General features: G+C 42.1%; 1 protein-coding gene across 1 annotated transcript in view; it reads right to left on the bottom strand.

Annotated features, from left to right (window-relative positions):
• Positions 1–1,521: 1,521 nt before the first annotated feature.
• LOC139742287 (uncharacterized) overlaps positions 1,522–13,363 on the bottom strand; it is a 46,736-nt gene continuing 34,894 nt past the window's right edge. The window contains exons 7-14 of the mRNA XM_071652866.1: positions 13,017–13,162; positions 10,645–11,433; positions 10,115–10,184; positions 9,336–9,603; positions 6,948–7,036; positions 5,030–5,280; positions 3,194–4,735; positions 1,522–2,203 (exon numbers count right to left, since the gene is read on the bottom strand). Of these exons, the coding sequence (XP_071508967.1) occupies positions 2,136–2,203; positions 3,194–4,735; positions 5,030–5,280; positions 6,948–7,036; positions 9,336–9,603; positions 10,115–10,184; positions 10,645–11,433; positions 13,017–13,162 (3,223 nt within the window). The 3' untranslated portion in view covers positions 1,522–2,135. The remainder of the gene's footprint in view (positions 2,204–3,193; positions 4,736–5,029; positions 5,281–6,947; positions 7,037–9,335; positions 9,604–10,114; positions 10,185–10,644; positions 11,434–13,016; positions 13,163–13,363) is intronic.

Below are 13,363 nucleotides of genomic sequence, written 5' to 3'. Positions count from 1 at the left end.
TCTACACAAGTTTATTCCTTGTTTGGACATGAATTGCCTAAATTGTTACGTCGGTCACGCTTATACACTACTACATCACTTCGAAAACAAGTGGCATGCCTAACCAACTGAGAAAAAAAGAAATACTGTAAAAGTGGATATTTTCTCGTGAGTAATTCTTTGCGCTCGGCCGGGTAAGATGAATATCGCATGTTTTTAATTCTGCGGAATCAGGACATTAATAACTGGAATATATGGCATGCAAAAATATTTGCATGCTTTTATTTTCACGCTAGCTTCTAGTTGCGTGAAAATTTCCACTTTTACAGTAATTTGTGCATATGTGCACATGATCATGATTATGTACTGTCTTAATCTTCCCAGACCTCTACTGCCCTTTAAATGCACTATTCTGATTACTCATAGCACCTTCCAGCTACATGCAAGATCACATAGACAAAGTTTAGCTGTATATCTTGTTTGATCACTGATGTCTATTTCACGGAAAGATACAAGTCTGATGTCCTACATACCAATCCACTTTTAAGTGCAACTTTGGACAGACATCTCCACAGAAAAAGACAAATACTGAAAGCATGATATTTGTGAAAATGTGCATGGAACATTACCAAAAAAAAAAGTGTTAAAATCAGCAGAGACAATGCTCATACACAAGTGCATATCAACAAAACCTTACTCTCAAAAGGCTTCAAAAGACTTGACCAACCAAGGAACATTTTGACTGCTCACATAACAGCACAGTCCCAAACAGCTCCACAGAAACAGATAATTTTCTGTAACTGCCAAACTATGGCAAGGGTTTTCTTTTTGTCACATTTGTAAATACTTAATGCTTTGTGCCTTCCTATCTGAATATGAAAATCTAAAAATGATCGATGATAATCTTTCCTGACCAATACAGAAACATGACAAATGCATAATGTCCTGACATGACAAACTGTAACATCAAAATTTCCAGAAATTCTGACAAATCTAATCAAAGCCACCAAATACATACTGTTCTCAAAATGTATGGGGTGGCTACACTTCATGAAACAATACTTAAAAATAATTAAAGCATATGAATATACAATCTTTCATGAATTCTTTGTTCAGCAAGGTCATTTCCTTTAACAGCACATATTTCTGTAAGAGTAAAACAATAAAAATTATCACACAAAAAAAAAAAAAAAGAGAGAGGAAAATTTCCCACGAAAAAAAAAAAGAGAGTAGGTAAGTATTATCAAACTCAGCTCTGGAATACAACAGTAATTTGCATAACCTGGTGAAGACCTGCTAATAATGTGAATACGAAAATTGTGTATGTCCACGTATCCCACTACTTCAGATCAATCCTAAGATTCAACAAGTTTAGAATATCCATCAGAGTTACTCATGATGCTGAGCCAAATGAAATCAAATTATGCAATTTCAAAAAGGAAAATGTGTTGACATATATTAGAAAAGAAAATTGAATGCCATCTCATTGTATTTGTTCAGAACTGTTAAAATATCAGTGCATTAACTTGAATGGCATCCATCACATTATCAAAGAACTCTTTACAAATGTCAACAGATTGGTACCAAATGTTTGTGCTTTATCCACTCTAGAGTTCATCAAAATATTGCAAAGATAAAAAATAGAGAGCAATATGTGGTGTAACAGAAAGCAACAAAATGAAAGTAGCATAATACAGTCTGAGGTTACACACATCAATTCGGACAAATGCAAATATGCTTTGCCACTGATTGAGACCACCATGTGGGCAAAAAAGATCTTTACAGTATTAAATTTCCTCATGACACTGATTTCAAAAAGCACGCACAGGTTTCAGCATAACCTCAAGCACATCTTCCACTGTCCAAGATGTAGCTGGCAATGTAAATTCAAGCCTCCACGACTGAGAAGAAACAGTAGAGGAGAGAATATATTCAAAAGTCTTATTTCTCCTTTCCAGCTGTAGGCAATATGTCAGAACAAAAATACTGCACTGAAAAATAAATACTACCAGCATTGTCTCAAAGGTTAAGACACTTGCGTCGAGCAAGTCAGTGACCTGATATCGTGTGAATTCTTAATGTTTTAACAGTCAAATATTTGTAAGAAACGACCTGTCCATAGGAAGGAATCGTCACATAAGTTGGATTATCCTGTGTTAGCTGTCGGTGTTTTCCATGACGTCTGGTGGAGATGAATTTGATTTGTAGTTCAGACGATAGTGACCTGGGGGACAGACCAAAACAAACAAACATAGTAGATGAGAAGAAAAAACAAACAAACATAGTAAGATGTATAATCATCATTAAGAAAAAAAAAGAAATGAAGAAGCAGATGTAACTAGGAGAGTCAAATTCCTAACACATGTAATAATTCTCACTACCTTTACCAACAGAAACTACACAAATGGTGCAGCAAGCTAAGAAATAAAATAAACAATGCCAAAATGACACACTGATCCACACGATTTGCCTACCTGATTCAACCTACCCAGGACAGCACAGTGGGTTGTACTAATCTCTCTGTTATCATTTGGACAGCTATGTGTATGTGTGTGTGTGTGTACTTGGCAAATAATGCACTAGGTACAACTTGTGTGTAGTTATGTAACCTGATTTGATATGTTTCACAAGCAAAAGTTGGCTGACGGTGGGGTGAAGGGTAAAATGTCTCATTGTGAATTCCTTGACAAAAATTCACAGGTCAAGTGTATCAAAGTCAATGTGAAAAAAAAAATGACAACAACCAAAAATTCCTCAACACAGGAGTCTAACCAACTGTAAGTTCTACACCAATGCTCAGTACCACTAGTTTGATGTGATTTTAATTCAGACTTTCTTTTGTACCTTGGAGTAGATTTTCTGATTCATATTCTAACATGATATCCCATCTTCTCAATCTTGATACCATATAAGTGGAAGAAAAAAAAAAAGAGTGAAATGTTTTGAAGCCGGTAACAATGACTCTGTGTTCTATACAATTACAGTCTTGAAACATAATCTCATACAGAGCTCATCATTTTGGTACGCATGTTTCTCTTTCGGGTTTGGGCCCAGTTTTAGTTTTGGTTCTGGTTCATCTTCAAAGTTGACTATGCAGAAGAAGTGTACAGCCCGAGTGTCGTGCACATGATATCCAGCAATCTAATAAATGATGACTTCTCCATCCCTGATTCTAGGCAGGATTGAATGATTGAAGAAGATTTGCAACACTCACTATTATGTGTGATGGATTCCATGGTTGCCTCTCTGCACTCGCTGGCTCGGTGTCCCTGGCCACCACAGTTGAAGCAAGTGAGCTGCCCTTTCTTGGACCCAGATCCACCTCCACTGCCAGCACTACCGCCTCCGCCACCACCACCAGCACTTGCAGAATGCATGGCATGGCCCCTGTGGCTCATCAGGTACATCTGGGCAGTCGGAGGCATCATCCCAAACTGGGGGTTTCCGGTATACATCATGTCAGCCAAGGCACCCTGAAGAGATGGGGGCATTGGTGGGTGGAAGCGGGGGTTGCTTGAAGGGAGGTTGGGCGGGGGCGGGCTGAGCATGCTGTTGGGTGTGGCAGGGGGCATCATGTTGGCTCCGTGGTAGAAGTTGGGGAAGTTGAGCTGGTTGGGGCTGGGGCTGGGACTGGCAATGTATGTTGGGTGGCTGAAGTGCATGGGGTGGGTGGAGGTGTTGCTGCCATTGCCACCACTGTTGCCACTGCTAGTGTTTGGGGCACTGGTGGTGGTGTGGTGGTTTGATTGACCACACTGTCCATTGCACCCACATGAGATACAGCTGTTGTAGTTCTGCTGATTGTTGTTGAAGGCTGAACTATCGGCATTGCTAGATTGGATTCCTACTGATATGCTCTGAGTGGAACCAGTGACATAGGTCACAGACGTCGGTGCTATGAACCCATCCGTTGTTGGCAGTGACAAGGAATGCGCAGGATTTGGTACGAGCTGTACAGAGGCAGCGTTGTGAATTGTCTTGGTAGTGAGCAGCTGCTCTGGTGGCGGGCCATGCTGTGATATGACAGGCAAGGGCAGGTTGTCACTTCTCGTCTGCAGCGTCCCAGCCGGAATAGCAGGTGGTGAAGGTGATGCGACAGACCCCCGTGACACGCCCTGCTGCACCACAAGTTTGGATGCCCGAAATCCTCCTCCCCCATCCCCATCCGCTGGCAGGTACTGCACGGTGTGGACACTCTGCTTGTTATTAGGCTGCTTCACGTGAAACATGTGGGGGGTGAACGCTGCAGCTGCCACCACGGGACTGTCCAGCTGGTGTAATTGCTGCATGCTACCATCCGGGCTGACCACCTGCGGCATGTGCTTACCAATCACCACAGTGTTGCTGGGCGCCAAGGGGTGAGGGGGCATAGCATTCAGCCGCTGCTGCTGTAGAGGAGAAGGCTGCAGCTGTAGTGGGGGCGGTTGCTGTGGATCGCTGCCGATGGGTTGCGGTTGCACCTGACTGCTGCCCCCACCCTGTGCGGCAGTGTTAGCCATGTGTGCCTCTCCTCCTTGGAGGTGGGGGGGCCTGTCTCCTTGCCTCCCAGCATCCACTCCCACAGCCTTCACCACCTGACTGTATGGCAGCGTGGTTACAGACGTCTGACCTCGAGATGGAGTCTTGGCAGTTGCGCCTTGATCCCTAGGGCTGACTTGTTGCTGGGTCTGCAGGTGATTGGGCATGTCCTTCCGAAGGGCTTGGTTTTGGATGGCATCAGAGCAGGACGTAGCAGAACTTTCACTCTCCTCTGAATCTGATCAAATATGAGAGCATCAGAAGGCAAATAAAGGTATCATTTTATCAACATGGTAACGTGGACAAAACACTGCAAAATTTTATGCAATGTCACAGCATTATCTCTATAACCTAACTGTTGTATTTTACAGAAACAATTTGAGTGAGAATGACTACACTTAAAATCTACAAGAATAATGAAATTTCGATATAACGAAAGAAAACTGTCGGTACCGAGGACTTCCTTATAATGGGAGTCTACTGTTAGGAGAAACAGAGGTGACAACACAGGAGGGAAGATTCTAAGGTGTACCTCGATCATTTTCATCAGAGCTCTCTCGGGGGCTTGACGGCACGCTGGAGCACTCGGAGCTGTTGCCTTCCCCCTGCTGCCGGTGCTGTAGCACCACATTATGGGCAGGAATCAGCTGTGGTATCACGGCGCCTGCCGGTGAGCCCGGCGGGGGCGGGGGCATGAAGAACCCGTGGGTGGCCGGCAGGCCTGTTGCGTGCATACCCATAGACTGGGGTGTCAGCCCATTGAAGCCCATCAAGTCATTTCTCCTGTAATGGAAGACAGGTTCAGATTCACAGTACATCTATGCAAACTCATCATGATTTGACAGATGAGGGTTCAACATGGACTCTTAAACAAGTATAAATCAGCTGCTCAAGAATCTACAGCAAGCTAGGAACAGCTCTCAATATCTACCAGTAGTCTCAATAATTTATTTGCACTTTAACCCCAACTAGGCCGGGGGGGGGGGCCTCCGAGGCCCCCCCCCTCGACGTTCTGCGCGAGTGTATCGCAATCGCAAAAAGCTATCGCCGCGACGTTTCATGACTTTTTTCTTTCGAGTCTCCCGCATCTTTTGACACCAAATTTTCGACGGGCCCGGGCGCGCGGCTTCCGAAGTTACGCATAAATATGTACATGCATGTCAGACCAAAAATTGCTCAAAAACGTTAATTCGTGTACAATTTCAATGCAAACTGTGCTTATTGAATCAATGAATAACATATTTTCTTGTTCGGAGCGATGTCGCGGACAAATTTCATCGAAAAAACAATGAAAACATAAAGTCGATAAAACAAAGAAATACATAAGAAATTCAAAAAAACAATAAAATACTTAAGAATTTTTTCTGATATCACAATTTTTTTTAATGACATTTGCAAAGGACACTAAAAAGAATATTTACACAAAAAATGTGCCTGTTTTGAGCTTTATTTTGTGATTTATACCAAATAGTCTGATTTTATGCATCATTATGCATAAATTAGCATAATTTAGCATAAATGATGATTTTTTGAAAAATTAACTTCATGGTATATTAGATTACATCATAGGCAATGTGTGTGCCAATTTTCGTCGCGATAGCGCGGTCGACGGCCGAGATCTGGAGGGGGGGCCTGGGAGGCCCCCCCCGGCTCTATCAACTACCTAAATAGCCCGGCCTAGTTAGGGTTAAGAGAAAAAATGAGAATAAAGATGACAAAAATCTATGATTGAAATGATCTTTTTGCTGGGTTTTGTTTCTGTTTTTCTGAAGGGTAGATGTGGAAATTTATGTGTAAGTTCATGAAGTCCAGTCTCGAAAGATTTGTAGTGTTTATGTCTGCTGTGTGTGGGAAACCATCATAGCAAACAACAATGGACTCAGTGGTCTAACATTTATCAAACAGCCATGCATTCTCTGTGGTTATAGAGTGTGCCTGTTTCCTTGCACAGGAAAGCATATTTTCATTCAGGTAGAGTCTCATGGTTATAGTGAATATTGAGAAACAAAAACTATCAAACACAATGTAGTTATTTCATCTCTAAGAAACTGACACTTGAATAGTCAATCAAGATCTTCCTGTTCAAGACAATGGAACAGCAGTCCCACGCTTACTACAAAGAATTCAACAGGCCTTTCACTTGGAAAGATCATACTGAAGCATTTAATCATCATATTACGAAACATGTGAACAGCATTAACATTACAGCTACCATGTTAAGTTCACCAAGTGCCCGCTAGTTCAAAAGCACAATCAGGTTAACATGGAATATCCTGCCGTATACAAATTTAAACAAAAATGAGCAAATATTTGTGAGAGATTTTAGCCTCACAATTACAGAAACATGCACATTTTACAGAAGTTGGCCTAATGTGAAAAGTGAAAAAGTGAAAAGTGAAAATGTGAAAAGTTTCCATGTTTATGGTAAATGTAGAAGTGCTTTTCAGTACCTGAGTTGCTCAAGTTGAGTCTTTATGCGGCCTTTAGCTCCCTTGACAATATTCCAACGGTCAACTTGCTCATCTGTGATCTGCAGCACCTGATAAAAGTGAAAAACGATGAACAACGTACATAAGGGCAGATAATGACAAATGATTCTTTGCTTAAACAAAACTAGAAATATCACTTAAGGTGATTAATACCCCCGCCCCGTGACGACAGTCTTACCCAAGGAATGATCTTTCCTTGATCTTCTGCCATTTAAATGCCGTTACCATGGCAACGCAGCTTCCGACACGTCCGAAAAATATGTCTTGCACATCTTCCCACCAAGACTATTGTGTGTGCCACATTTCATAAGCTTTTGTCAAAAACTGAGGAAGTAGTTCAATCCACAAGATCTTTCCTTGATCTTCCACCATTAATATGCCGTTACCATGGCAACGCAGCTTCCGACACGTCCAAAAAATGTCTTGCACATCTTCCCACCAAGACCAATGTGTGTGCCACATTTCATGAGCTTCAGTCGAATACAGAGGAAGTAGTTCAATCCGCAAGATCTTTCCTTGATCTTCTGCCATTTATATGCCGTTACCATGGCAACGCAGTTTCCGACACGTCCGAAAAATATGTCTTCCACATCTTCCCACCACGATCAAGGTGTGTGCCACATTTCATAAGCTTTGGTCAAAAAACTGAGGAAGTAGTTAAATCCGCAAGATCTTTCCTTGATCTTCTGCCATTAATATGCCGTTACCATGGCAACGTACTTTCGGGTACTGTCAAAAAATGCGTCTTGCACATCTACAACCAAAGGCACACATCTGTACCAAGTTTCATGGAAATTGGGCAAAAACTGAGGAAGTAGTTTGCAACACAAAATTTTCCATCATTTTGGCTCATAATATGTGAGCTGTTACCATGGCAACATACTTTTTGTCACTGTCAAGAAATGTGTCATGCTGACCTATATCCTAAGACAAACATTCAATATGAATTCCATGAGAATTGGAAGAACACTGATGAAGCAGTTTTGCCATGAATCATTTTGCCCTATATTTAACCAATAACATGCCGTTACCATGGCAACGCACTTTTTGCCACTGCGGAAATATGTGTCTTGCACATTAACATATTCAGACAAACATCTGTACCTAATTTAATAAAAATTGATCAAAAACTGTGGGAGGAGTTCGCGACGCAAGATTTGTACCCATTTTTGCCCATAATATGCCGTTACCATGGCAACGTACTTTTGGGTACTGTCAAAAAATACGCCTTGCACATCTACAACCCAAGGCACACATCTGTGCCAAGTTTTATGGGAATCGGTTGAAAACTGAGGAAGTAGTTCGCGACGCAAGATTTGCAACGGACCGACCGCCCGACCGCCCGCCCGACCGCCCGACCGCCCGACTGACCGCCCGACCAACCGACCGCCCGACCGTCCGCTGATTCCTATATACCCCCTTCAAACTTCGTTTGGCGGGGGTATAAACACACATATGTGCAGAAAAAGTGATTCAGTGTATCTCTCACCATACCCTCAGTCAGTGCTTCTCAACTAGTGGGCTGCTAAGATCTCTCAGGTGGGCCACAATGTCAGTCAAAAATTAATTAAAAAAAGATTCGTATTCGATCTAACTTAGCTTTAAAAAAAAAAGACCAAAACTGCAGGAGCCAGAGTGGACCTTGAGTTACAAAAGGTTGAGAAGCATGGCCCAGAGTGATCAAAACCATTTTTAATGTTATCAAAAATAGAGTACTGTCTAAGCTGTTATTTTCACAAGGGTTTAATTTTCGTGAATTTCCCGAATCACTGTTTGATCGCGAATTTAACAACACGCGAAAATATCTCGCATAATTGTCCGTGACCTCCTCATTCGCAAAAATAACAGCTTATACAGTACATTTGTACCATATTTCTGATATAATTCTTGAAAACTTATTGAAATTATACCCATTCACAAGTTGCCATTTCATTGTCCCACATCTTTTGAACGCTCTTTCTGATTGGACAAGGTCCAGTGTTAAGTGTTGGTTAGAACAAACGCAGTTATAATGAAATCCTTGTTACAACACAGTAAAAATTCAGCTCCCAAAATTATCATCTATATATCTTTATTACAGTTCAGCTATAAAGAAATTTTGATATGACAAAAGATAATGCCAGTCCTGAGGACTTCATTATAATGTGAGTCTCCTGTACAATTCTCCTTCAGAAATAATACTCTATAAACATTTCTATGTGGCAGAGCATAGGGAATCATTCATATATATGCAATCAGCATGTGTGCATATTCAGCTGGCTGTAGATAAGAGTGCACCAGAAAACAGGCTACTAAAAGCTTTCAAGTGGGAAATGAAAAATAGAGTAAGAGATCCAAATTTTGTCTCACCTGTTCAAATGTAAGCCCCTCAAAGAGGTTGGCATACTTGTGTAGACGCTGCTTCTTGAGCCAATCATGGACTATGGGGGCCACCATCTCCCTGTTGGGCGGAACCATGCCGGCCGCAGCAGCTGCCTGGGGTGAGTTCAGGGGCACCGGGTAGCGGAAGATGGGCTGCTGAAGCGTGGAGATGCACACATGGGCAGTGGAAGCGGCAGAAGCATACAGAGGTGCCGTATGGGTGTGGGGGTTCAGCGGTGGGGTGTATGACTGGGGCCTGGAAAATGAGACAAGGAGTTGGGTTCAGCTGGAGTTATCGTTGTGCACTTCATGAACGATGCACTGTGCAGCACAAAGTTCTTATAACAGCAACAAGGTACACCGAATTATCAATAACTTTCTGCACACTAAATTTCCATCAAATTCAATGCAAGTTGCACACATTAGATGAATACAAATGAATATAATTATTACAATTTTCTATATCATTTCTATTCATCCATTTTTTTAGGGAAGTTATGAAGGCAGATCAGTCCAATTAGAAGATTGTCTTGTTAGTTTATCAATTTCATTTGTTCTATTCCAGTATATGTCAGCCTTTCAAAAACCAATAGTAGTAGCCACTAGCCCAAAATAAGACTAACTCTCAAAGACAAACTAAACCATAAAAGTAAAACATGATGCACTATGCAACTGGAAGTGACCTTCTGCAATCAAGTGTAACTAAGTACGCATCAGCTCAACAGCATCCTATAAATCTGGAGGGAAAGAAATGCACGCAATCTTACCAACTCTGAGGTTTGGGTTGCACTTTGGTTACAGCTGATTTGTAGGACTGCAGCGCTGCAGACACAGGCTCTGTCAATAGAAAGACACAATATAAACAAAATACAGTTACTACAACCACCAAGGACATGGAAGTGACAATTAAGTATCAACTGAACATTCAATCATAATTTCTGATCGTTCAATCATAGTATTTTCATGCTTTTATTTTCGCGCTAGCTTGTGGTTGCGCGAAATCCGTGAAAATGTCCACACTGCGAAATTTTTCCCTTTTATAGTATTTTTTAGTGAGTCCGTATATCAGTTTACAGCATATTTCTTGTGGCTGTTAGAAATGTTACAATGGACTATCTTTGACAGTTTCATGGAATTTGAAAGCCAACAAGGGAAGAAAAGTAAGCAAGTTTGTCTAAAAAAATAAGCCCAATTGTATGGGTTTGTGTTCACTCCAGCTGCTGCTAAATACCCAGATGTCCAACCATGAGAACAGGAACAAGTGAGAGCAAGGGGACAAAAGAAAGAATGGGTTTACCTGCATTGGTGCCAGCACTGGTGTACTGCTCTTGTGGACTTGGAATGAAGACTGTCTGATAGTAGACGGAGTTGCTTCCAGCACTTGTGGTAGTCATGGTAGATGTCACCATGGAGTTGTTGTTGGAAGGCATGGACAGATTGCTGCCACCTCCACCACTGTTGGTGCTGCCCATAGGAACGGGTCCCTCTGTGTTTGGGCCACCACCATTGGCAGCTTGCCCCGGTGATGGCATGTTGACTTGGTGGTGGTGCTGTGAGATGTGGAGCTGGTTCATAGAGGCAGTGAGGTTGTGTGTCAGTGTAGACGGCGGTGGCGGGTGCATCTGCTGTTGCTGCTGCTGCTGCTGCAGTTGAGGGTTCCCTGGGCTGAGCAGTTGCTGGGGCAGATGGTGATGGTGTTGCTGGACTTGCTGCTGCTGGAGCTGTATGTGAGCATGCGAGTGCAGGTGCAAGTGCTGATGCTGGGGAGGAAGATGGGGGTGGGGTGACAGGTGGCCTTTCATCTGTTGCTGCTGCTGCTGCAAGTGGACACTCGGAAATTGCTGAGTCTGCGGGTGTCGTAAGTGAATGGACGGCTGTTGCTGCTGCGGCGGAAGTGCTTGTTGCACAGAGTGTTGTTGGAGAGGCTGCTGCATCTGTGCCACGGCTCCCGGAAACACCTGGGTCTTGCTGATGCTAACAGGGAACTGCTCCATCTGTTTGGATAGCTCTGACTGGTTGACAGCTTGCTGTGGCAGCTGCTGCAGCTGCTGCTGAGGAACCTGGTGCAGCGGTGGCTTTGGCTTATCTGCATGATACAACAACAAACTTTCAACGTATCTAGAAGTAGCAGTGTTCTAAAAACTAATTAATATTATAGCAAATATATATCTATACATAATGACATGCTGCTTTTTAATCTCTACTTCATCCAAGTATCATGCATGTCCTTCAACTCCATTTTTCAGTGTGTTTGCATATACAGTTGAACCTCTCTTATCCGGCCTCCCTTTATCCGGATCTCTCTATTATACGGACGCAATCTCACCGTGATTTTTTTTCTTAATAATTACGGGAGGAAAGGGGGATTCCCAACTCCTTGAGAACTCCTACACAAACACACATGAATTACATATACTTGATACATTTCTTAATAGTTATTTAGGTAAATAATCCCAAGAATTTATACAAGAAAATGATTTCATTCTTGCAAACACGAACCTCTATTTTGGGGTCTGTTACTGAGTGTAATAATAATAATAATACATTCTGCTTATATAGCGCATGTTACACTGAAGTCTCTATGCGCTTTACAAAATTTTCTATAATAACAATACAATTAGAAAATACATATGTAATACAATACAACTGACTACAACAACAATAAAGAAATTAAGAAAAGTGATCAAAGTATTGATTAAATAAATACGTCTTTAGTTTAGTTTTGAAAGTTTTTGTAACAATGAAAAGGTTGCAGTATACACATTACTACATGTGGTACTACAATGGGCTATTATAGAATGGGTAGCAAGAATCCTGCGATCTGATTGGTAGAGAGCTATGTGTTGATTTTTACTGGCCGCACGCTACGTACGCTGAGTCACAGTGGTAAACATGTTATCGCGCACTTGTAGCAAGAGTACGCGTACTTGTAACAAAGGTTTGCGCACTAAGCAAGCGTTCGCGCACTAAGCAAGCGTTCGCGCACTCAGGTTGGCCATGCATCCAGTAAATACTGATGCATGGCTGGCCGTGCGTCCAGTAAAAACTGATGCATGCTCGTTTACGGCAAGCCAAAAGGAAATGCATCCAGTAATTTTGTCATCGGGTAACACGATAGAATAATGGGTTTTTGACAAGAAAATTACCCATTCTATAAATCAGATGACGCACATGTCTTTTCGTGCGTCAGTTGGAATATAGGGTTAAGCATTCCATAGTTACCTTATGCACACAATTCCGACTGACGCACTCAGACCTGTGCGTCATGTGTATACTGTACATGTGTATGTATATTATGTACATCTATAAAGCATTGAGTCTCCCGTATCCGGCCAAATCCCTTATCCGGATGAGCCCCGGTCCCGACTTGTCCGGATACGAGAGGTTCAACTGTATGCAATCTTTAAATTCATTTTGATTATAGGATGTTTCAGAATTGTAGAATCTAAAGACTAATACAATCATCATTATGAAGTGAAACATAGCAAAATGAACAATTGACATGCAAGACTGCTCACAACACGAGACAGCATCTTCATATCTAATGCATGTGTTTAAATACTGCACAAATTGCTCTATCTTGCGCATTAAAGGTCAGTTACACAGTGTCTGGGCTTGTCTTTGTTTAATTTGTGTCTCATCCATTAAATACATTTGTAATGATCTCACCACTCTGCTGGACTGTTGGTGACAGGCTGCGATGGTGGGCGGAGTTGACGACTGCGCCGCCACTGCTGCCCTCGCTTGGGCTCCCACGGAAGAAGTGGGTGATGTGATCACACTGGAGTATGTGTTGAGGCAAGGCTGACAGTTGTCTGCTTTGGAGAGGAAAGAAATCATTTACTTTTTCAGTTCAGTTGTGAACTGTGAACATTAGAGAGAGATTTAAAGGGTGTGTACAGCTCTGGTCGAGGTGAAGATTTAGCTTTTCACGTTTTGTGAGATATTCAGAAACCACTCTATGAGATGTCAAAGAGCATGCAGTTCTAAGGGGTATCAAACGTTTATTCGATGAA

The sequence above is a fragment of the Diadema antillarum genome, unplaced genomic scaffold (assembly GCF_040938485.1).
Source record: "Diadema antillarum isolate AM-2024a unplaced genomic scaffold, OU_Dant_1.0 seq00000994_RagTag, whole genome shotgun sequence".
In the NCBI taxonomy this organism is placed as follows: Eukaryota; Metazoa; Echinodermata; class Echinoidea; order Diadematoida; family Diadematidae; genus Diadema; species Diadema antillarum.
This window is presented reverse-complemented; position numbering and strand designations above follow the sequence as displayed.